At 42.2% G+C, this 23,224-nt stretch overlaps 1 protein-coding gene and 1 long non-coding RNA gene across 5 annotated transcripts in view; both read left to right on the top strand.

The window, feature by feature from the left end:
- LOC115155896 (uncharacterized) overlaps positions 1-13,745 on the top strand; it is a 21,267-nt gene extending 7,522 nt beyond the window's left edge. Inside the window, exon 3 of the long non-coding RNA XR_003868163.1 lies at positions 13,360-13,745. This is a non-coding gene — a long non-coding RNA (uncharacterized LOC115155896). The remainder of the gene's footprint in view (positions 1-13,359) is intronic.
- Positions 13,746-13,957: 212 nt separating this feature from the next.
- The window catches only part of LOC115155895 (immunoglobulin-like domain-containing receptor 2), a 32,245-nt gene continuing 22,978 nt past the window's right edge, over positions 13,958-23,224 (top strand). For 2 of the 4 annotated variants that reach the window (XM_029702928.1, XM_029702932.1), the window contains exon 1: positions 13,960-14,192. In XM_029702928.1, the coding sequence (XP_029558788.1) occupies positions 14,150-14,192 (43 nt within the window). In that variant the 5' untranslated portion in view covers positions 13,960-14,149. Of the gene's footprint in view, positions 14,193-23,224 lie in introns of all 4 variants that reach the window. The other 2 variants (XM_029702929.1, XM_029702930.1) reach the window with 2 other exon arrangements.

Here is a 23,224-nt window from a genome sequence, read left to right on the forward strand (position 1 = left end):
TAATATAATATACAGTGCATTCGGAAAGTATTCAGACCCCTTGACTTTTTCCACAATTTGTTATGTTACAGACGTATTCTAAAATGTATTAAATATAAACATTTCCTCATCAATCTACCCACAATACCTCATAATGACAAAGTGAAAACAAGTTTTTCAAAAATTTTGCAAATGTATAACATTTTAAAACAGAAATCATTTATTTACGTAAGTATTCAGACTTGCTATGAGACTCGAAATTGAGCTGAGGTGCATCCTGTTTCCATTGATCATCCTTGCGATGATTCTACAATTTGATTGGAGTCCACCTGTGGTAAATTCAATTGATTGGACATGATTTGGAAAGGCACACACCTGTCTGTATACGGTCCCACAGTTGACAGTGCATGTCAGAGAAAAAACCAAGCCATGAGGTCGAAGGAATTGTCCGTAGAGCTCCAAGACAGGAGTGTGTCGAGGCACAGATCTGGGGAAGGGTACCAAAACATTTCTGGAGCATTGAAGGTCCCCAAGAACACAGTGGCCTCCATTATTCTTAAATGGAAGAAGTTTGGAACCACCAAGACTCTTAATAGAGATGACCGCCCGGCCAAACTGAGCAATCGGGGGAGAAGGGCCTTGGTCAGGGAGGTGACAAAGAGCTCAATGGTCACTCTGACAGAGCTCCAGAGTTCCTCTGTGGAGATGGGAGAAACTTCCAGAAGGACAACCATCTCTGCAGCACTCCACCAACCAGGCCTTTATGGTAGAGTGGCCAGATGGAAGCCACTCCTCAGTAAAAGGCATGACAGCCCGCTTGACAGGTTGCCAAAAGGCCCCTAAAGGACTCTGACCATGAGAAACAAAATTACGCTCTTTAGCCTGAATGCCGAGCGTCACGTCTGGAGGAAACCTGGCACCAGCCCTACGGTGAAGCATTGTGGTGGCAGCATCATGCTGTGGGGATGTTTTTCAGCTGCAGGGACTGGAAGACTAGTCAGGATCGAGGGAAAGATGAACGGAGTAAAGTACAGAGAGATCCTTGATGAAAACCTGCTCCAGACCGCTCAGGACCTCAGACTGGGGCAAAGGTTCACCTTCCAACAGGGTAACGACCCTAAGCACACAGCCAAGACAACGCAGGAGTGGCTTCGGGACAAGTCTCTGAATGTCTTTGAGTGGCCCAGCCAGAGCCCCTACTTGAACCCGATCGAGCATCTATGGAGAGACCTGAAAATAGCTGTGCAGCGACTCTCCCCATCCAACCTGACAGAGCTTGAGAGGATCTGCAGAGAAGAATGGGAGAAACTTCACAAATACAGGACTGCCAAGCTTGTAGCGTTTGCAAACATTTCTAAAAACCTGTTTTTGCTTTGTCATTATGGGGTATTGTGTGTAGATTGTTTTTTTCCCTCACCAATTTAATCGATTTTAGAATAAGGCTGTAACGTAACAAAATGTGGAAAAAGTCAAGGGGTCTGAGTACTTTCTGAATGCACTGTATGCCATTTAGCAGACATTTTTATCCAAAGAGACTTACATTTTAAGTACGGGTGTTCTTGGGAATCAAAACCACTATCCTGGCGTTGCAAGAGCCATGCACTACCAACTGAGCTACAGATGACCACCTTAACCATTACGCCTAGAGGTCCGACCATCACTAGGGTATGTCATCCCGGTAACCTACCCCAACTTTGAGAGTGGGCGTGTCATGGAACTCCACTGCTTCTGGAGCTCTGAGAGACAGGGAGACAAAGAAACGCACAAAAAAAAAAAAATAGAAACAAGAACAGGCCAACCTCATCCTATCACCCACACCACTCCAACACACAATTGTCCACCACAACATCCTGACCCAGAGAGGAGAGCAGAACAGCTATTTACCCTTGAACATTCTCCTGCTTAGCTTTGTTCCTCTTCTTCCAGCATTAGTAGATGACAATTCTCAGGACCAGGACCCAAACTAGGACCCCTCCAATCATAGCGATGGTTGCGGTAGACATGTTCATCATGGAGGCTGAAGAGTGAATAGGTAGAGTGATAGAATGAGGAGAAGAAGAGAGGGTTAAGAAAATACATTTGATGGCAAGACTGAGTCTTGTTAATAAATGGGAATTGGTGCCTGAGTTGCAGAGGCCTTGATTCAGTCATCACTATACCAATCCTAACCGAAAACTGCATCCAACCCCCCTCTCCCCTTACACCTCCAAACAAATAGCAACTGCAATACTCACAGAAGCAATTTAACGTACCTGGCACTTCCTTTTTCTCCGTTCTGCTTTGGATGCTTATGGAGTCCCTTGGGTGCAAGAATGGTCTATCCATCCTATCCACAAATTATTTATGCATAGTAGTACACAGGGACTGGTCTCTAAATTACATTCTCTGCTACTTAAAATTACTCATAAACCAATCCCTTCCCACGCATCATGGACGAAAGACATTTCCGTATGTAATACTGTAACTAATTGAACCAGAGTTTGGTCCAACATATCAATTTCATCAAGAAACCCCAACCACCAAATGATGCATTACAATTTGGCCCATAGAACTTACTGCACAACATGCAAACTATTTCAAATGATAGCTAGACAGTCCCCAAATTGCTCACTGTGCCCTCAGGGGGCTCCTGGGGCATTTTTTCATGTGGTTTGGGAGTGCCCAGGGGTTTTAAATTTCTGGAGTTGTTTCATCCTGTCTTTCTGTCATAATGGGTAGAAATGTACCATGTTCACAATCTATTTTGTTGTTAAATGATTACACTATTTTCTATCTGTCAAACAGCAAAGTATTTGGCTGGCTGGATTAACAGCAGCCAAAACAATGATAGCTTCACATTGGCAGGCTCCTCATTCTTTAAGCAGACAGCAGTGGCTGCTATCATTCAAGGACATTATAAACATGGAAATATCTGTAAGACGCATACATGGGGCGAGTGAGAGACATATTTGCTCTTTCATCAACAAATTGCTGATGACACAACAGTGGTAGGCCTGATCACCGACAACGATGAGACAGCCTATAGAGAGGAGGTCAGAGACCTGGCCTTCTGGTGCCAGGACAACAACCTCTCCCTCAACATGATCAAGACAAAGTAGATGATTGTGGACTACAGGAAAAGGAGGACCGAGCACACCCCATTCTCATCGACGGGGCTGTAGTGGAGCAGAGTTTCAAGTTCCTTGGCGTCCACATCACCAACAAACTAACATGGTCCAAGCACACCAAGACAGTCATGAAGTGGGCACGACAAAACCTATTCCCCCTCAGGAGACTGAAAAGATTTGACATGGGTCCTCAAAAGGTTTTACTGCTGCACCATCGAGAACATCATGACGGGTTGCATCACAGCCTGGTTGCATCACTAATCATTTGTTATTCTTATCTCATACTTTATTTTTTTTAGGTATTTTCTTAAAACTGCATTGTTGGTTAAGGGATTGTAAGTAAGCATTTCACTGTAAGGTCTACACCTGTTGTATTCAGGGCGTATGTGACAAATAACATTTGATTTGAATGACTGTAAAAAGACTGCTATTGTGAAACACTAATCTACATTTGGGTTGGGGAAGTCCTGTGGGTGGGGCGTGGGACGGGAACTGTTTGTCTTGCTCGGTCTTGTCACTTCTTTTTCTGTCCATGTGTACCTGTTTTGTGTACCTTATTAAAAATAATACAAACATTTGATCACAAAAAAAAAGGGTATACTGAATACTTCTGGGGCATGACAGTAAAGTTTGAGCTGGCAGAGTGATTCTGGTTGCCATGCAGAAACCAGAAGTCTCCATAGAGATATTGAAAAGAGAGAACTGCACGGAAACCTCTGAAAGGATAACAAGGAAATTAGGAAGTAAAATTTAATAGAGGATAGCTGCACGTCAGTAGAGACTGCTGAGTGAAGGACAACTCATAATAATGGCTGGAATGGAGTAAATGGAATGGTGTCAAACATGTTTGATTTCATTCACTTTATTCCAGCCATTATCATGAGACATTCTGCTCTCAGCAGCCTCCACTGCTGTAAGTACACACTGATAAACAAATGGATGTTTTACATAAACTCTGCCATTATTCTATTGCTTGTTCAAAGTAAATCTGAACACACACACAGTACATACTCTCAGTGGTCCTAGGTGGGAATGCTCTGGGGGTGTTGTTGGTCCAGTACTCTGCTTCACCCTGCACTGTCCTACAGGCACAGAGGGACTGGGGAGGGAAGGAAACCTCACATCATATTGTGTCATTTCATAACTTGTCCAGTAGAGGGCAGTGTCATCCTATTGAATACCCTATTAGAGCCATCTTGCCGAAGTAAACTTTGAGAACAGCTAAGCCAGCGTTTCCCAAATTCGGTCCTGGGGACCCCAAGGGGTGCACATTTTGGTTTTTACCCAAGCACTACACAGCTGATTCAAATAATCAAAGCTTGAGGATTGTTTGATCATTTGAATCAGCTGTGTAGTCCTATGGCAAAAATCCAAACGTGCATGGCTTGGGGTCCCCAGGATCGAATTTGGGAAACCCTGACCTAACCAGTGGCAGGTATTTTACTTCTCCCTTTACATGACAAGACATATAATTGAAGTATCTATTCCATCTTTAAACAGATGTAACTTTTTCATCCAGACTTCATCTATCAGTCTTCCCTGTGGCTCAGTTGGTAGAGCATGGTGTTTGCAACGCCAGCATGGTGTGTGCAACGCCAGGGTTGTGGGTTTGATTCCCATGGGGGGCCAGTACCAAAATAAAAAATGTGTAAAAAAAATAAAATGCATGAAAATAAATGTATGTATGCATTCACTACTGTAAGTTGCTCTGGATAAGAGTGTCTGCTAAATTACCTAAATGTAAAATCATACCATTTCCCTACATGGCTACTGTTCTTACCCAGGACCACCAGTTGGATATGGTGGACAGCTTCCCCTTGTCGTCTCCAGGGATCTGGACCCTGCACTGCCACAGCTGGTTCTCATGTATGGTCACCTGGCGCAGGGTGCTCTGCCCTCCAGGGATGTCATGGTTCTACTCTGCTCAGCCCTCATAGGAGGGCTTGATGTCCAGTTGACTGTTGTTAAAGTACAACAAGGCAATAATGATCTGCATGAACCAGGGAGACATAAATAATACACATTCTGCCTATACACACACTACAGCAGTGGTCAAATAAGTACACTGTATCTAGTCCTCTTAGTAATTAAGCTTTAGCATGTCCAACTGGGGAAAATAATTCCATCTATGTAATTAAGAGAAATGATCTTCACTTGATCCAACTGTACTCCTATTGATCTTAATTTCCGTTTTGACATTAAGAAAAGGGTGCAATCCCTTCTCTCGTCTTCTGACTGACCTTTGGATCAACATCAGAGTAATTAGCCTCCATGGACCATGAGATGATGACCAATTGAGTTGTCTGGCCTGGCAGGTATGAAACTACATGTCAGGGTGACATCATTGCCAGTGGTGTATAGTACTTAAGTAAAAATACTTTGAAGTACTACTTAAGTAGTCTTTGGGGGTATCTGTACTTTACTATTTGTATTTCTGACAACTTTTACTCCACTACATTCCTCAAGAAAGTATGTACTTTTTACTCCATTACATTTTCACTGACACCCATGATTCCCGAGTGTTGGAGTGTGCCCGTCTGTCCATATCTATTTTTTTAAAACAAGAAAATAGTGCCTTCTGGTTTGCTTAATATAAGGAATTTGATGTACAACATTTACTTTTACCTTTTACTCAAGTATGACAATTGATTACTTTTTCTACCACTGCACTTAAGTACATTTTAAACCAGATACTTTTACTCAGTTTTACTTGAGTCATTTTCTATTAAGGTATCTTTACTTTTACTAAATTATGACAATTAAGTACTTTTTCCACCACTGATCATCGCCTCACACAGCTTCGTATTTACACCCAACAAAAATATAAACACAACATGTAAAGTGTTGGTCCCATGTTTCATGAGCTGAAATAAAAGATCCCAGACATTTTTCATACACACAAAAAGCTTATTTCTCTATTTCTGTTTACATCCCTGTCCCATGGTGGCGGTGGGGTTATGGTATGGGCAGGCATAAGCTCCGCACAACGAACACAATTGCATTTTATCAATGGCAATTTGAATGCACAGAGATACCGTGACGAGATCCGAGGCCCATTTCCGTGCCATTCATCCGCCGCCATCACGTCATGTTTCAACCTGATAATGCACGGCCCCATGTCGCAAGGATCTGTACACAATTCCTGGAAGCTGAAAATGTCCCAGTTCTTCCATGGCCTGCATACTCACCAGCCATGTCACCCATTGAGCATGTTTGGAATGCTCTGGATTGACGTGTATGACAGTGTGTTCTAGTTCCTGCCAATATCCAGCCACTTCGCGCAGCCATGGAAGAGTAGTGGGACAACATTCCACAGGCGACAATCAACAGCCTGATCAACTTTATGCGAAGGATAGAGGATGAGAATGTGTCGCGCTGCATGAGGCAAATGGTGGTCACACCAGATACTGACTGGTTTTCTAATTCACGCCCCTACTATTTTTTAAAGGTATCTGTGACCAACAGATGCATGTCTGTATTCCCAGTCATGTGAAATCCAGAGATTAGGGCCTAGTGAATCTCAATTGACTGATATCCTTATATTAACTGTAACTCAGTAACATCTTTGAAATTGTTGCATGTTGCGTTTATATTTTTGTTCAGGTTGTGGAATTGTGACCTGTAGGTTCCAAGCAGATGATAACGCTGAAAAGCAAATTAGTCATATTCTCTTCATCACAAATCACTTTCAAATGTGTTGCCTGGTTCGGTTGGTAGAGCATGGTGCTTGCAACGCCAGAGCTGTTGGATCGATTCCCATGGAGGACCAGTACAAAAATCTATGCTCCGGAACCCTGGCCCCTTGGTGGTTTCAAACTGTTTTTTATCATGTCATATTTTGTGAGTTCTGTATATCCTTGTTTAGTGCGTGTAATTCATTATTTATTGATAAGGGATTTATATGTTTAAATGTAATGATTAAATAATTCTACCCTGAAACTTAACTATTAGTTATTATTAGTTTATGTAGCATGTATAATAAATAATTAAAGTACTAAACGTAAGTCCCATAAGGTTTAGTAGAGACCTGTGATGAAGAGAAATGTATGTGTGTATGTGTGTGCCTAAGAGAATACCGAGAACAATGAAGACTGTTTGACTCGACCTGGCTAGAACTCTGAGAAACTTATGATAGGACAGGGAGTACTTCTCAAGGTTCCTCTAATCTCGGGGGAATGGAACGGACAGCGCTGGGTAGTGATAAACAGTGGGGAGAACTCTGGGAAGGGACACAACTCACCTACTGTTCATGTGTATGTATGTGCGTAGATTATCTACTGTTTGTGTGGATGTATGTGCGTAAGTAGGGAATGAACGTCTCTGTATTATGGACTTCAGAACGTTCTCTGAATAAACTGTACGAACCTTTTGCAGAAGCTGAGTCTTTGACTAATTATTATTAACCCAGTGTCTAACAAACCTTGGGGATTAGTCTAAGTTTATTGATTGTTAGTTATTATCATTGGGATAGAAAATTCTCTTGACATTTATGCCAAAATGTAATATTTCAAAAATGAATAGGCCTATACAACAATATACATTTTGCAGTGTTTAGAGCGTTGGGCCAGTAACTGAAAGGTTGCCAGATCGAATCCCTGAGCTGACAAGTTAAATATCTGTCGTTCTGCCCCTGAACAAGGCAGTTAACCCACTGTTCCTTGGCTGTCATTGTGAATAAGAATTTGTTCTTAACTGACTTGCCTAGTTAAATAAAAGTTTTTTTTTTTTTTAAGTTTTAAAAAAAAATCAGCAGTTGAAACAATAAAGCTGCTCCCTTTCACTGTTTCACTTAAAAGCTGAGGGATGGGGCTGGAGAAATGTAACCACTGAAATTCATAGACAGGGCTATGGAGACAAGGACTGACTGTCCATGAAATCAAAATCATAGTTTTAACCATGTTTTGGGGCTATAGTGTTTGTTTACATTTATATTGTTTACAGACAGAGGAGTAAAATAAGCTTATTTTGGGTTCTGGTGGGGTACGACTGTTGATCGAAGCTCATGAGATTCCAAGATTCCTTTAAAGATTTCCAAGATAGCAGTCAGATGTCTTTGTCTTGTCTCGTCCCATGTATATATATTTTTATTCGCATTCTTTTTAATATTTTTCCTAAACCTCAACTTCAAACTACTCTCCTGCAACCCGCCTCACCCAATGTGGTGTGGATCTGGGTTTTTCTAAAGTATTTCTATTTACCTCCGAACTGGAATACCTCAACTAAAGCTAGCTAGCTAACTAGCTACCAGCTATCAGCTATCAGTCAGCTAACCACTGCTAGCGGTCATCAGCTAACCTTTAGCTCGGAAAGCTCTCGCCAGTTCGTACAACGCGTTTCAAACCAGAGCATACCGGACCTATTTTTCTCTCCATATCCCCGGATTCCTACCGCAAACTCTGAACCTTTTCATCTGGATCATGGCAGCTAGCTAACCGCAACCCAGGTTGACTACTCTTGGCTAACGTTTCCGTCCCGGAGCAAGCACCAACTAGCCTGGAGCTAGCCCATGCTAGACCCATCTCCCGGCTAGGGCTCCTGGGCTACTCCTGAAGCCCACTCCTCGGCTACAATATCCGGACTCCTTCTACTGCCGGTACAGGGCACGGAACCCAGCCGATCCTTCACGACTGGAATACTGACATAATCTGCCCGAGGATCCCCACAGGCCCCTCATGCGCGACGTCCCCTGAAGGCCCATTCTGATAACCGCGGCCTGCTATAGCATATTGGACTGTTCGCTGATCCATCGGCCAGTTTCTTGGACCACTATACCCATTTTGCCAATTGGACTTGGACCCCTCTGCTATTTGGAACCCTACTAATTCCACGATTGGTCTATCGACGTCACTGCAAGGAGGAGGCAAAAACAGACTTTTCCCCACCGCGACGTCCCTCTAAGGCCCTTATGCTAGCTTGCTAGCCCTGGTCTGCTAACTTCTAGCTTGCTAGCCTTGGCCTGCTAACTGTCTGAATCGCCGTGTCCCCAGCCGGCCCAACTACTCACTGAAACCAATTGATCACTTGGCTACGCATGCCTCTCCCTAATATCAATATGCCTTGTCCATTACTGTCCTGGTTAGTGATTACTGTCATTTCACTGTAGAGCCTCAAGCCCTGCTCAATATGTCTTAACCAACCATGTTGTTCCACCTCCCACATATGCGATGACATCACCTGGTTTAAACGTCTCTAGAGACTATATCTCTCTCACCATTACTCAATGCCTAGGTTTACCTCCAATGTTCTCTCTTCCTACCATACCTTTGTCTGTACATTATGCCTTGAATCTATGCTATCGTGCCCAGAAACCTGCTCCCTTTACTCTCTGTTCCGAACGTGCTAGACGGCCAGTTCTTATAACCTTTAGCCATACCCTTATCCTACTTCTCCTCTGTTCCTCTGGTGATGTAGAGGTTAATCCAGGACCTGCAGTGCCTAGCTCCACTCCTACTCCCCAGGTGCTCTCATTTGTTGACTTCTGTAACCGTAAAACCCTTGGTTTCATGCATGTTAACATTAGAATCCTACTCCCTAAGTTTGCTTTATTCACTGCTTTAGCACATTCTGCCAACCCCGATGTCTGAATCCTGGCTTAGGAAAACCACCAAAAACCCAGAAATTTCCATCCCTAACTATAACATTTTCCATCAAGATAGAACTGCCAAAGGGGGCGGTGTTGCAATCTACTGCAGAGATAGTAAGACAGAACTCTGCAGGCTATCCAGGTCTGTACCAAAACAATCGAAGTTCTACTACTAAAAATTCACCTTTCCAGAAACAAGTCTCTCACCGTTGCCGCTTGCTATAGACCACCTTCTGCCCCCAGCTGTGCCCTGGACACCATATGTGAATTGATTGCCCCCATCTATCTTCCGAGCTTGTGCTGCTAGGTGACCTAAACTGGGACATGCTTAACACCCCGGCCATCCTACAATCTAAGCTTGATGCCCTCAAGCTCACACAAATTATCAATGAACCTACAAGGTACAACACTAATTCCGTAAACACGGGCACCCTCATAGATATCATCCTAACTAACTCGCCCTCCAAATACACCTCTGACGTTTTCAACCAAGATCTCAGCGATCACTGCAGCATTGCCTGCATCCGTAATGGGTCTGTGGTCAAACAACCACCCCTCATCACTGTCAAACGTTCCCTAAAACACTTCAGCGAACAGGCCTTTCTAATCGACCTGGCCGGGGTATCCTGGAATGACATTGACCTCATCCCGTCAGTAGAGGATGCCTGGTTATTCTTTAAAAGTGCCTTCCTCACCATCTTAAATAAGCATGCTCCATTCTAAAAAAATTGAACTAGGAATACATATAGCCCATGGTTCACTCCAGACCTGTCTGCCCTTGACCAGCACAAAAACATCCTGTGGCGTACTGCATTAGCATCAAATAGCCCCCGTGATATGCAGCTTTTCAGGGAAGTTAAGAACCAATATACACAGGCATTTAGGAAAGCTAAGGCTAGCTTTTTCAAACAGAAATTTGCATCCTGTAGTACAAACTCTAAAAAGTTCTGGGACACTAAGTCCATGGTGAATAAGAGCACCTCCTCCCAGCTGCCCACTGCACTGAGGCTAGGAAACACTGTCACTACCGATAATTCCACAATAATTGAGAATTTCAATAAGCATTTTTCTACGGCTGGCCATGCTTTCCACCTGGCTACCCCTATCCCGGTCAACAGCCCTGCGCTCCCCAAAGCAACTCGCCCAAACCTCCCATACTTCTCCTTCACCCAAATCCAGATAGCTGATGTTCTGAAAGAGCTGCAAAATCTGGACCCCTACAAATCAGCCGGGCTAGACAATCTGGACCCTCTCTTTCTAAAATGATCTGGAAAAATTATTGCAACCCCTATTACTAGCCTGTTCAACCCCTCTTTCATATCGTCTGAGATTCCCATAGATTGGAAAGCTGCCGCAGTCATCCCCCTCTTCAAAGGGGAGACACTCTATACCCAAACTACAGACCTACATATATATATTCTACCCTGCCTTTCTAAGGTCTTTGAAAGCCAAGTTAACAAACAAATTACTGACCATTTCGAATCTCACCGTACCTTCTCTGCTATGCAATCTGGTTTCAGAGCTGGTTATGGGTGCACCTCAGCCACACTCAAGGTCCTAAACGATATCATAACTGCCATCGATAAGAGACATTAATGTGCAGCCGTATTCGTCAACCTGGCTAAGGCTTTCGACTCTGTCAATCACAACATTCTTATTGGCAGACTCAACAGCCTTGGATTCTCAAATGATTGCCTCGCTTGGTTCACCAACTACTTCTCCGATAGAGTTCAGTATGTCAAATCGGAGGGCCTGTTGTCCGGACCTCTGGCAGTCTCTATGGAGGTGCCACAGGGTTTAATTCTCGGGCCGACTCGCTTCTCTGAATACATCAATGATGTGATTATTTGATCCACCTCTACGCAGACGACACCATTCTGTATACCTCTGGCCCTTCGTTGGACACTGTGTTAACTAACCTCCAGATGAGCTTTAATGCCATACAACTCTCCCTCCATGGCCTCCAACTGCTCTTAAATGCAAGTAAAACTATATGCATGCTCTTCAACCGATCGCTGCCAGTCTTAAAGAATCAATGGGTACATAGCAATCATTTATAAGTCAAAGTGTATGTACAACTGCAGATTTCCCCTTTAAGCTAACGGTCTGTCCGGCCCTGTAGCGCAGCTGTCAGATCTGCTGGCTACTAGTGTTGGAGAATTTCCAGATTTTCCAGTACCTAGACTGTCCTCCCAGAAGTAGTGAACATAATCAACATAGGGTTAATTAGTAGACATGTGTAAGCAGAATAAAGGCTGAGCACAGGTGAATGTACAGAGCTGGATCAACAGAAACCATTAGACATTTAAAAACAAAATGTAATTAGAATCCATGGGAGTGTACAGGGCTGGATCAACAGAACTTAATATAGGCACCACAAGCCATGTATCTGCAATAAGAATATGTTTGTACTAATCAAATAATATTTGACATATACATGTTCCCAACATAAGTGTATGTAATACATGTATTATTTTTTGTATTAGTACTATGGTGACGCCACCAATATAATTTAAGATGAGCATAAATAAGTCAGAAGTGAGTGTGAACAAGCCAGAAGCGGGACAGGAAGATAGTGGCGAAATGTCAATGGGTGTTAATTATTTACAAAGAGAGGAGTGTCCATGTATGTTATGTAAGGGCAAAACTGTAAGGGCAAAACTGTATAAAAGCAGAGTGCTGAGACTGGAGAGGTCAGTTGTTCCATGGAATTGCTCAGCTTCTGTTACTTTTGTAATAAAGTCTATTTGAATTCACGAGTTCCGGTATCTGAGAAATATTTGGACCAATATTTCCATGACACTAGCTAACTTGAGTTGGCTAACTAGCGGCTAACATTAATATAAGCTAGCTAGTAGCGTCACGTATCTTCAGACGAAACCCAGAGGAAACTCTAGAATTGCCGGTATCTAGAGTTGCCATCTGGTCTCTTCACTGTTCGCCTTTAACCAGGGATCAAAATCACCTTAGAATCACAGTTACCTACTTTAACTTCAAAACTTGCCCAGTCTTCTCCCCCTCGCGCTTGCTATTGGTGGAAACGTACTGAACTCTTGCTGTGCCCAATCAAACTGGCAAGCTAGGACTGATGATTTGGTTAGCTAGACTAGGAAGTATGGTTGCTTGGTAACCATGGCTACTATAGCTATGTAGTGTAAACTTTCTAGCTACTTCAGTGGATGTTGAACAAATTTCTACCGGCAAATGAACACATTTATAGCCATGGTACAAAAGGGATAATCAATTTGGAGCTCTATGCGTTCTCTGGAACACACCTTCCACGTCGTTCATTATTTTCCATAGAACGCATAGCCCCTCATTGATTATCCTTTACATAATGCACGCTCTAGAATGCTCTTCAAGCCAATCAGAAACGAGTATTCCACTGTAGCCATTGGTCGGCCATATTGACACTCCCCAGTAGAAGCAGTCCTCCATAGCAATGACTGAAATTCTACAGTATCTCAATTAAATGTTTCAAGGACAAAATTACATGTATTTATCTTTTTTTGTTGTGTGGACAGTAACATTAGAACTTTAAAAAAATTATACTTTAAGGATTTTTTAAAATAGATGTACTTTTTATGTTTAGCTCACATATAATTTAAAAGTATTTATTAAGGTGTCTGTTACAGAATAAAAGTGGCAAAAACAAATGTAGACATTTAATAAAAAACATTTATTTTACAGTGGTGAGGGAGTGCCAAGCCAAGATGGAGGAGCTGTGGCTTCAAAACAGAGCCCCCTGTCAGTCAATGGTTGCGACCCCATGTGGTCATTAACTGTTAAAAGTATGTGTGTAATCATGGAATGGTTTTGACTCTGTGCTATCTTTTAATTATTTGTTTGTGGTGAAAGTAGGCCTACATCCGTTTTTATTTGATAATGCACTGATTTATTAATTTGTTTTAATGTTTGCTAGTAATTATTCCAATCAATAAATTAACAGTCTTGTTATGAATGATTCATGGAAATGTAATGAAAATAATGTATTTTAATAACTGAATTAGTTTTTATTTGATTTTATAAAATAGCATTTTTTAACTGATAATAAAGTGAAGTAGTGGAGGAAAAACTGAACTAAAGTCTCAGGATTATTTCTTGTTTAAATTCTTAAAATTTCAAAGGATCACACCGGAGTTAGTATGACCTGATTTTATATAAAAATAAAACATTTTCAATTGTCGTTTTTAGAGACGAGTTTAGATGTAATGGTTTGAATCACAAATCTATTTAAACACGTGCCTGTACGAGTATTCTAGGTAAAAGGGTGGTAAAACATTTAAAACATTTATTTGTTGGAGTGCAGTTGGAACACACCCGCTGGTGAAGTGGTACACTCCCCATGGTCTCGGATTGACACTTCGGCTCTCCCGGTTTATTCTTGTGCGCACTCAACGGACCAAAGAATGAGGCGAACAATGGGCAGGACGAAAATTTGGATTATTTCTATTTGAATGCGAAACTTTTTATTCGAAGAATGAACTGTCTGTTAGGTCGATGGATTATTTTTTCCATAACAGGTAAATGTTTTTCTCTTCACTCACTCAGCATGTTGTTTTGTCATCTGTCTGCGAAAGCCGTGGATGCAGCCAGCAACAGTTTGACCCCTTCACTTTATTCCAGCAGCTAACGGGTCTACATTTACAGTAGGCTACGACCTCACAGTCAACATGACTTTTGGATTCCCTTCATTTTTATAAACATACTTTTGTTTGCCCACTTGTTTTGGGGGATTAGTCTGATTTGCTTTATTTTTGAACCTGTGCAGTGATAATAGGCCTTAGGTAGTCTACTCTTGTTTTTCCTCTATTGTTTTTTGTCTTAAATTACAGGAGGAATGTGTGGAATGAGGACGCTAGTGAAAACCCGTTTATTCTTAATATATTTTGTAATTGTGTGTTTGTTTGTATGCCGGGCTTATCTGTAAACCACACTAGTCTCAGTAGGAGTTCCCTGTCAAAATAAAGGTGAAACAAAAATAGGTCCCGTTATTCAGACAATATCCATGTTATGCCTGCACCCCAATGACCCACATACACATTTAATAGGCAGAGATACACTGGTCCTCTATAACACACATAGAACTAATTCTGAGAGCCCAATTTCCCACCTTTAATTTTGTACATGAATATAAAATGTAACCATTATTTAATTCTGTATTTTGAAGAGAGGTTTTTCTGTAGACCTATACAAGAACAAAAAAAGTCCTCTAGGGAGTCAAATCAGTGTGTTGGAATGCCTGGCAAGAAAACATGTCAGTTGTTTGCAAGGAAAGGGCCTGATGTGGTCAGGAAGCATGGAGTGACTCAGAACTTTGACCAAGAGCCTAGTAGACTGGTTAAACTATAACTTCAGTTTGTGTTGTCTACGCTTCAAGAAAAAACAACACTATTTGATGGTGTATGGCTTACGAAAGTATTCACCCCCCTTGGCATTTTTCCTATTTTGTTGCCTTACAAAAGTTATTTTTGGGGGGTTTGTATCATTTGATTTACACAACATGCCTACCACCTTGAAGATGCAAAATATTTTTTAATTGTAAAACAAACAAGAAATAAGGCAAAAAAAACAGAACTTGAGGGTGCATAACTATTCACTCCCCTCAAAGTCAATACTTTGTAGAGCCACCTTTTGCAGCAATTACAGCTGCAAGTCTCTTGGGGGTATGTCTCTATAAGCTTGGCACATCTAGCCACTGGGATATTTCCCCATTATTCGAGGCAAAACTGCTCCAGCTCCTTCAAGTTGGATGGGTTCCGCTGGTGTACAGCAATCTTTAAGTCATACCACAGATTCTCAATTGGATTGAGGTCTGGGCTTTGACTAGGCCATTCCATATACATATAAATATAAAGACATAAATGTTTCCCCTTAAACCACTCTAGTGTTGCTTTAGCAGTATGCTTAGGGTCATTGTCCTGCTGGAAGGTGAACGAACCTCTGTCCCAGTCTCAAATCTCTGGAAGACTGAAACAGGTTTCCCTGTATTTAGCGTCATCCATCATTCCGACCAGTGTCCCAGTCCCTGCCGATGAAAAACATGGGTTTGCGCCAGACAGCGTTTTCCTTGATGGCCAAAAAGCTACATTTGTCTCATCTGACCAGAGTACCTTTTTCCATATGTTTGGGGAGTCTCCCACATGCCTTTTGGCGAACACCAAACATGTTGCTTAAATAAAAAAAATAAACAAAAGGCTTTTTTTCTAGCCACTCTTCCGTAAAGCCCAGCTCTGTGAAGTGTACGGCTTAAAGTGGTCCTATGGACATATACTCCAATCTCCGCTGTGGAGTGCCTTCAGGGTTATCTTTGTTGCCTATCTGATTAATGCCCTCCTTGCCTGGTCTGTGAGTTTTGGTGGGCAGCCCTCTCTTGGCATATCTGTTGTGGTGCCATATTATTAAAATATTTGAATAATGGATTTAATGGTGCTCCATGGGATGTTCAAAGTTTCAGATATTTTTTTTATAACCCTAACCCAACCCTAATCTGTACTTCTCCACAACTTTGTCCATGACCTGTTTGGATAGCTCCTTGGTCTTCATGGTGCCGCTTGCTTAGTGGTGTTGCATACTCTGGTGCCTTTCAGAACGGGGGTATATATATATATATATATATATATATATATATATATATATATATAAGCACACTGCTCAAAAAAATAAAGGGAACACTTAAACAACACAATGTAACTCCAAGTCAATCACACTTCTGTGAAATCAAACTGTCCACTTAAGAAGCAACACTGATTGACAATAACTTTCACATGCTGTTGTGCAAATGGAATAGACAACAGGTGGAAATTATAGGCAATTAGCAAGACACCCCCAATAAAGGAGTGGTTCTGCAGGTGGTGACCACAGACCACTTCTCAGTTCCTATGCTTCCTGGCTGATGTTTTGGTCACTTTTGAATGCTGGCGGTGCTTTCACTCTAGTGGTAGCATGAGACGGAGTCTACAACCCACACAAGTGGCTCAGGTAGTGCAGCTCATCCAGGATGGCACATCAATGCGAGCTGTGGCAAGAAGGTTTGTTGTGTCTGTCAGCGTAGTGTCCAGAGCATGGAGGCGCTACCAGGAGACAGGCCAGTACATCAGGAGACGTGGAGGAGGCCGTAGGAGGGCAACAACCCAGCAGCAGGACCGCTACCTCCGCCTTTGTGCAAGGAGGAGCACTGCCAGAGCCCTGCAAAATGACCTCCAGCAGGCCACAAATGTGCATGCGTCTGCTCAAACGGTCAGAAACAGACTCCATGAGGGTGGTATGAGGGCCCGACGTCCACAGGTGGGGGTTGTGCTTACAGCCCAACACCGTGCAGGACGTTTGGCATTTGCCAGAGAACACCAAGATTGGCAAATTCGCCACTCGCGCCCTGTGCTCTTCACAGATGAAAGCAGATTCACACTGAGCACATGTGACAGAGTCTGGAGACGCCGTGGAGAACGTTCTGCTGCCTGCAACATCCTCCAGCATGACCGGTTTGGCGGTGGATCAGTCATGGTGTGGGGTGGCATTTCTTTAGGGGGGCCGCACAGCCCTCCATGTGCTCGCCAGGGGTAGCCTGACTGCCATTAGGTACCGAGATGAGATCCTCAGACCCCTTGTGAGACCATATGCTGGTGCGGTTGGCCCTGGGTTCCTCCTAATGCAAGACAATGCTAGACCTCATGTGGCTGGAGTGTGTCAGCAGTTCCTGCAAGAGGAAGGCATTGATGCTATGGACTGGCCCGCCCGTTCCCCAGACCTGAATCCAATTGAGCACATCTGGGACATCATGTCTCGCTCCATCCACCAACGCCACGTTGCACCACAGACTGTCCAGGAGTTGGCGGATGCTTTAGTCCAGGTCTGGGAGGAGATCCCTCAGGAGACCATCCGCCACCTCATCAGGAGCATGCCCAGGCGTTGTAGGGAGGTCATACAGGCACGTGGAGGCCACACACACTACTGAGCCTCATTTTGACTTGTTTTAAGGACATTACATCAAAGTTAGATCAGCCTGTAGTGTGGTTTTCCACTTTAATTTTGAGTGTGACTCCAAATCCAGACCTCCATGGGTTGATAATTTGGATTTCCATTGATTATTTTTGTGTGATTTTATTGTCAGCACATTCAAATATGTAAAGAAAAAAAGTATTTAATAATATTATTTCATTCATTCAGATCTAGGATGTGTTATTTTAGTGTTCCCTTTATTTTTTTGAGCAGTGAGATAGATAGATAGATATACACCCACACTGAGATCATGTGACACTTAAAGTCCACCTGTGTGCAATCTAACTAATTATGTGACTTCTGAAGGTAATTGGTTGCACTAGATCTTATTTAGGGGCTTCATAGCAAAGGGGGTGAATACATATGCACGCACCACTTTTCAGTTGTTTTTTATTTTTTAATTAGGCCAAAATAGTCAAGTGAAAAGAAAAAAAAGTTGTTTTTTTTCATTTCACTTCACCAATTTGGACTATTTTGTGTATGTCCATTACATGAAATCCAAATAAAAATCTATTTAAAATTACAGGTTGTAATGCAACAAAATAGGAAAAACGCCAAGGGGGATGAATACTTTTGCAAGGCACTGTAAATACATTGAACAAAAATAAATGCAACATGAAACAAATTCAAAGATTTTACTAAATTACCGTTCATAAGGAACTCAGTTAATTTAAATACATTCACTAGGCCCTAATCTATGTATTTCACATGACTTTTAATACAGATATGCATCTGTTGGTCACAGATACCTTCCAAAAAAAAGTAGGGTCGTGGATCATAAAACCAGTCAGTATCTGCTGTGACCATTTGCCTCATGCATTGTGACACATCTCCTTCATATATAGTTGATCAGGCTGTTGATTGTGGCCTGTGGAATATTGTCCCACCCCTCTTCAATGGCTGTGTGAAGTTGCTGGATATTGGCGGGAACTGGAACACACTGTCGTACACGTCAATCCAGAGCATTCTAAACTTGCTCAATGGGTGACATGTCTGATGAGTATGCAGGTCGTGGATGAACTGGGACGGTTTCAGCTTCCAGGAATTGTGTACAGATCTTTGCATTATCATGCTGAAACATGAGGTGATGGCGGTGGATGAATGGCACGACAATGGGCCTCACTCTCTCATCAAGGTATCTCTGCATTCAAAATGCCATTGATAAAATGCAATTGTGTTTGTTGTCCGTAGCTTATGCCTGCCCAAACCATAACCCCGCCATGGGTCACTCTGTTCACAACATTGACATCAGCAAAGCGTTTGCCCACGTGACACCATACACACTGTCTGCCATCTGCCCGGTACAGTTGAAACCGGGATTCATCCGTTTAGATCACATTTCTCCACCGTGCCAGTGGCCATCGAAGGTGAGCATTTGCCCACTGAAGTTGATTACAACACCGAACTGCAGTCAGGTCAAGACCCTGGTGAGGATGACGAGTATGCAGATGAGCTTACCTTAGACTGTTTATGCATAAATTATTTGGTTGTGCAAACCCACAGTTTCAACAGCTGTCCGGGTGGTTAGTCGCAGACAGTCTCGCAGGTGAAGAAGCCAGATGTGGAGGTCCTGGGCTGGTGTGGTCTGCGTATTGTGAGGCCGGTTGGACACACTGGCCAAGTTCTCTAAAACAACATTGGCTGCAGCTTATGGTAGAGAAATTAACATCACATTCTCTGGCAATAGCTCTGGTGGACAATCCCTCAAGTCAGCATGCCAAATGCACAAGCTCTCAAAACTTGAGACATCTGTGTCATTGTGTTGTGTGACAAAACTGCACATTTTAGAGTGGACTTTTATTGTCCCAAGCACAAGGTCCACCAGTGTAATGATCATGCTGTTTAATCAGCTTCTTGATATGCCACACCTGTCAGGTGGATGGATTATCTTGGCAAAGGAGAAAAGATCACTAACGGGGATATAAACAAATTTGTGCACAACATTTTAGAGAAATACGTTTTTTGTGCATATGGAACATTTTATTTCAGCTCATGAAACATGGGACCAACACTTTACATATTGCATTTATATTTTTGTTCAGTATAGTTAAGTGTTTTTGGTAATTTGTTGTTGTGAATATGGATTAGGAAATGTATGTGTTGTGAGTTGAATCAGGATCATACAGTACATTCGGTAAGTATTCAGACCCTTGACTTTCTCCACATTGTTAAGTTACAGCCTTATTCAAAAATGTATTAAAATGTTATTTTTTCAGTAATCAATCTATGAAAAATGCAAAAACAGGTTGGTAAAAAAAATTATTCTAAAATCATTAAAAAAATAAAATCACATAAGCATTCAGAACCTTTACTCACGTACTTTGTTGAGTAAAGGGTAAAGTGGTTAGAGCGTTGGGCCAGTAACTGAAAGGTTGCTAGATGAAATCCCTGAGCTGACAAGGTAAAAATCTGTCGTTCTGCCCCTGAAGAAGGCAGTTAACCCACTGTTCCTAGGCCATCATTGTAAATAGAAGTTGTTCTTAACTTACTTGCCTAGTTAAAAATATAAATAATTAAATAAAACCTTTAAAAATAGTCACCTTTGGCAGCGATTACAGCCTCGAGATTCTTCACCATAGGGATGGTTCCAGGTTTCCTCCAGATGTGACACTTGGCAGTCAGGCCAAAGAGCTCAAACTTGGTTTCATCAGACCAGATCATCTTGTTTCTCATGGTCTGAGAGTCCTTTAGGTGCCTTTTGTCAAGCTCAAAGCGGGAGGTCATGTGCCTTTTACTGAGGAGTGGCTTCCGTCTGGCCACTCTACCATAAAGGCCTGATTGGTGGAGTGCTGCAGGGATGGTTGTCCTTCTGGAAGGTTCTCCCATCTCCACAGAGGAACTCTGGAGCTCTTTCAGAGTGACCATTGTGTTCTTGGTCACCTCCCTCACCAAGGTCCTTCGCCCCCAATTGCTCAGTTTGGCCGTGCGGCCAGCACTAGGAACAGTCATGGTGGTTCCAAACTTCTTCCATTTAAGAGTGATGAAGTGCGTTCCTGGTCACTTCAATGCTGCAGAAATGTGTTGGTACCCTTCCCCAGATCTATGCCTTGACACAATCTTGTCTCAGAGCGCTACGGACAATTCCTTCTACCTCATGGCTTGGTTTTTGCTCTGACACACACTGTCAACTGTGGGACCTTATATAGACAGGTGTGTGCACTTCCAAATCCTGTCCAATCAAATTCATTTACCACAGGTGGACTCCAATCAAGTTGTAGAAACATCTCAAGGATGATCAATGGAAACAGGATGCACCTGAGCTCAATTTCAAGTCTCATAGCAAAGGGGCTGATTACTTATGTAAATAAGGTGTTTCTGTTTTTTACCTTTAATACATTTGCACAAATTTCTGTAAACCTGTTTTAGCTTTGTCATTATGGGGTATTGTGTGTAGATTGATGAGGGACATTTTTTATTTAATCCATTTTAGAATAAGGCTGTAAGGTAACAAAATGTGGGGCCTGAATACTTTCTGAATGCACTGTAAGTATACATGTGAGCATATGTCATTATTTTTTATGTCACACTTGTGGGTATTTTTAGAGGTTTATAAATATGTGTTTTGGAGTGCCTGGTTATATGCATGGACAGTTTTGTGTTGTTCTCTGTTAGAGAGATGCTGAGACAGGCTGACACCTTGGATCAAAGGTCCCAGAATATTTTTTTATGTGTGAATCGTGAGGTTATCAAGGTGTCTCGCCCTGTCCATTCTCTCTGTCCTCTTTCTTTCTCCTCCTCGCTAGAATATAATAAACTCTTCTTCAAATCTCTAACCGCTAATTGGCTGTTCACACCCGACTGGGCCAGATGAGATAATCTCATTGGTTGGAGTCCTCCCATCCCCCTCCTCCATTCTGTTGTCCATATACAGTGCCTATATAAATTAATAACACCCCTTGACTTATTCCACATTATGTTGTATTACAGCCTGAATTTTAGCAAATGTATTGAAAATTAAAAACTGAAATATCTAATTTACATTCAGTACCAGTCAAAATTTTGGACACAGCTACTCATTCAAGGGTTTTTCTTTATTTTTACTATTTTCTACATTGTAGAATAATAGTGAAGACATCACAACTATGAACTAACACATATGGAATCATGTAGTAAAAAAGTGTTAAACAAAAATAGATTTTAGATTTTAGTTTCTTCACCCTTTGCCGTGATAACAGCTTTGCACACTCTTGTTATTCTCTCAACCAGCTTCATGGGGTAGTCACCTGGAATGCTTTTCCAACAGTCTTGGAGTTCCCACATATGCTGAGCACTTGTTGGCTGCTTTTCCTTCACTCTGCGGTCCAACTCATCCCAAACCATCTCAATTGGGTTGAGGTCAGGTGATTGTGGAGGCCAAATAGTCCTTACACAGCCTGGAGGTGTGTTGGGTCATTGTCCTGTTGAAAAACAAATGATAGTCCCACTAAACTCTAACCAGATGGGATGGCGTATCGCTGCAGAATGCCGTGATAGCCATGCTGTTTAAGTGTGCCTTGAATTGTAAATAAATCACAGACAGTGTCACCAGCCAAGCACCCCCACACCATCACACCTCCTCCTCCATGCTTCACGGTGAAAACCACACATGTGGAGATCATCCGTTCACCTACTCTGCATCTCACAAAGACACAGCGGTTGGAACCAAAAATCTCAAATTTGGACTCATCAGACCAAAGGACAGATTTCCAACAGTCTAATGTCCATTGCTCGTGTTTCTTTGCCCAAGCAAGTCTCTTCTTCTTATTGGTGTCCTTTAGTAGTGGTTTCTTTGCAGCAATTCGACCATGAAGGCCTGATTCACAGTCTCCTCTGAACAGTTGATGTTGAGATGTGTCTGTTACTTGAACTATGAGAAGCATTTATTTGGGCTGCAATTTCTGAGGCTGGTAACTCTAATGAACTTGTCCTCTGCAGCAGAGGTAACTCTGGGTCTTCCATTCATATGGCGGTCCTCGTGAGAGCCAGTTTCATCGTAGCGCTTGAGGGTTTTTGCGACTGCACTTGAAGAAACTTTCAAAGTTCTTTAAATTTTCCGCATTGACTGACCTTCATGTCTTAAAGTAATGATGGACTGTCATTTCTCTTTGCTTATTTTAGCTGTTCTTGCCATAATATAGACTTGGTCTTTTACCAAATAGTGCTTTCTTCTGTTTCCCACCTAGACCTTGACACGACACAACTTATTGGCTCAAATGCATTAAGAAGGAAAGAAATTCCCCAAATTAAGTTTTAACAAGGCCCACCTGTTAATTGAAATGCTTACTACATTATTCCATATGTGTTATTTCATAGTTTTGATGTCTTCACTATTATTATCAATGTAGAAAATAGTAAAAATAAAGAAAAACCCTTGAATGAGTAGGTTTGTCCAAACTTTTGACCGGTACTGTAAGTATTCACACCCCTTTGCTTTGACACTCCAAATTGAGCTCAGTTGCATCCAATTTCTACAACTTGATTGGAGTCCTGTTGCCAATTCAATTGTTTGGACATGATTTAGAAAGAAACACCTGTCTATACAGTATAAGATCCCACAGTTGACATTTCAGAATGTCAG

The sequence above is a fragment of the Salmo trutta genome, chromosome 20, assembly GCF_901001165.1.
Source record: "Salmo trutta chromosome 20, fSalTru1.1, whole genome shotgun sequence".
NCBI lineage: Eukaryota > Metazoa > Chordata > Actinopteri > Salmoniformes > Salmonidae > Salmo > Salmo trutta.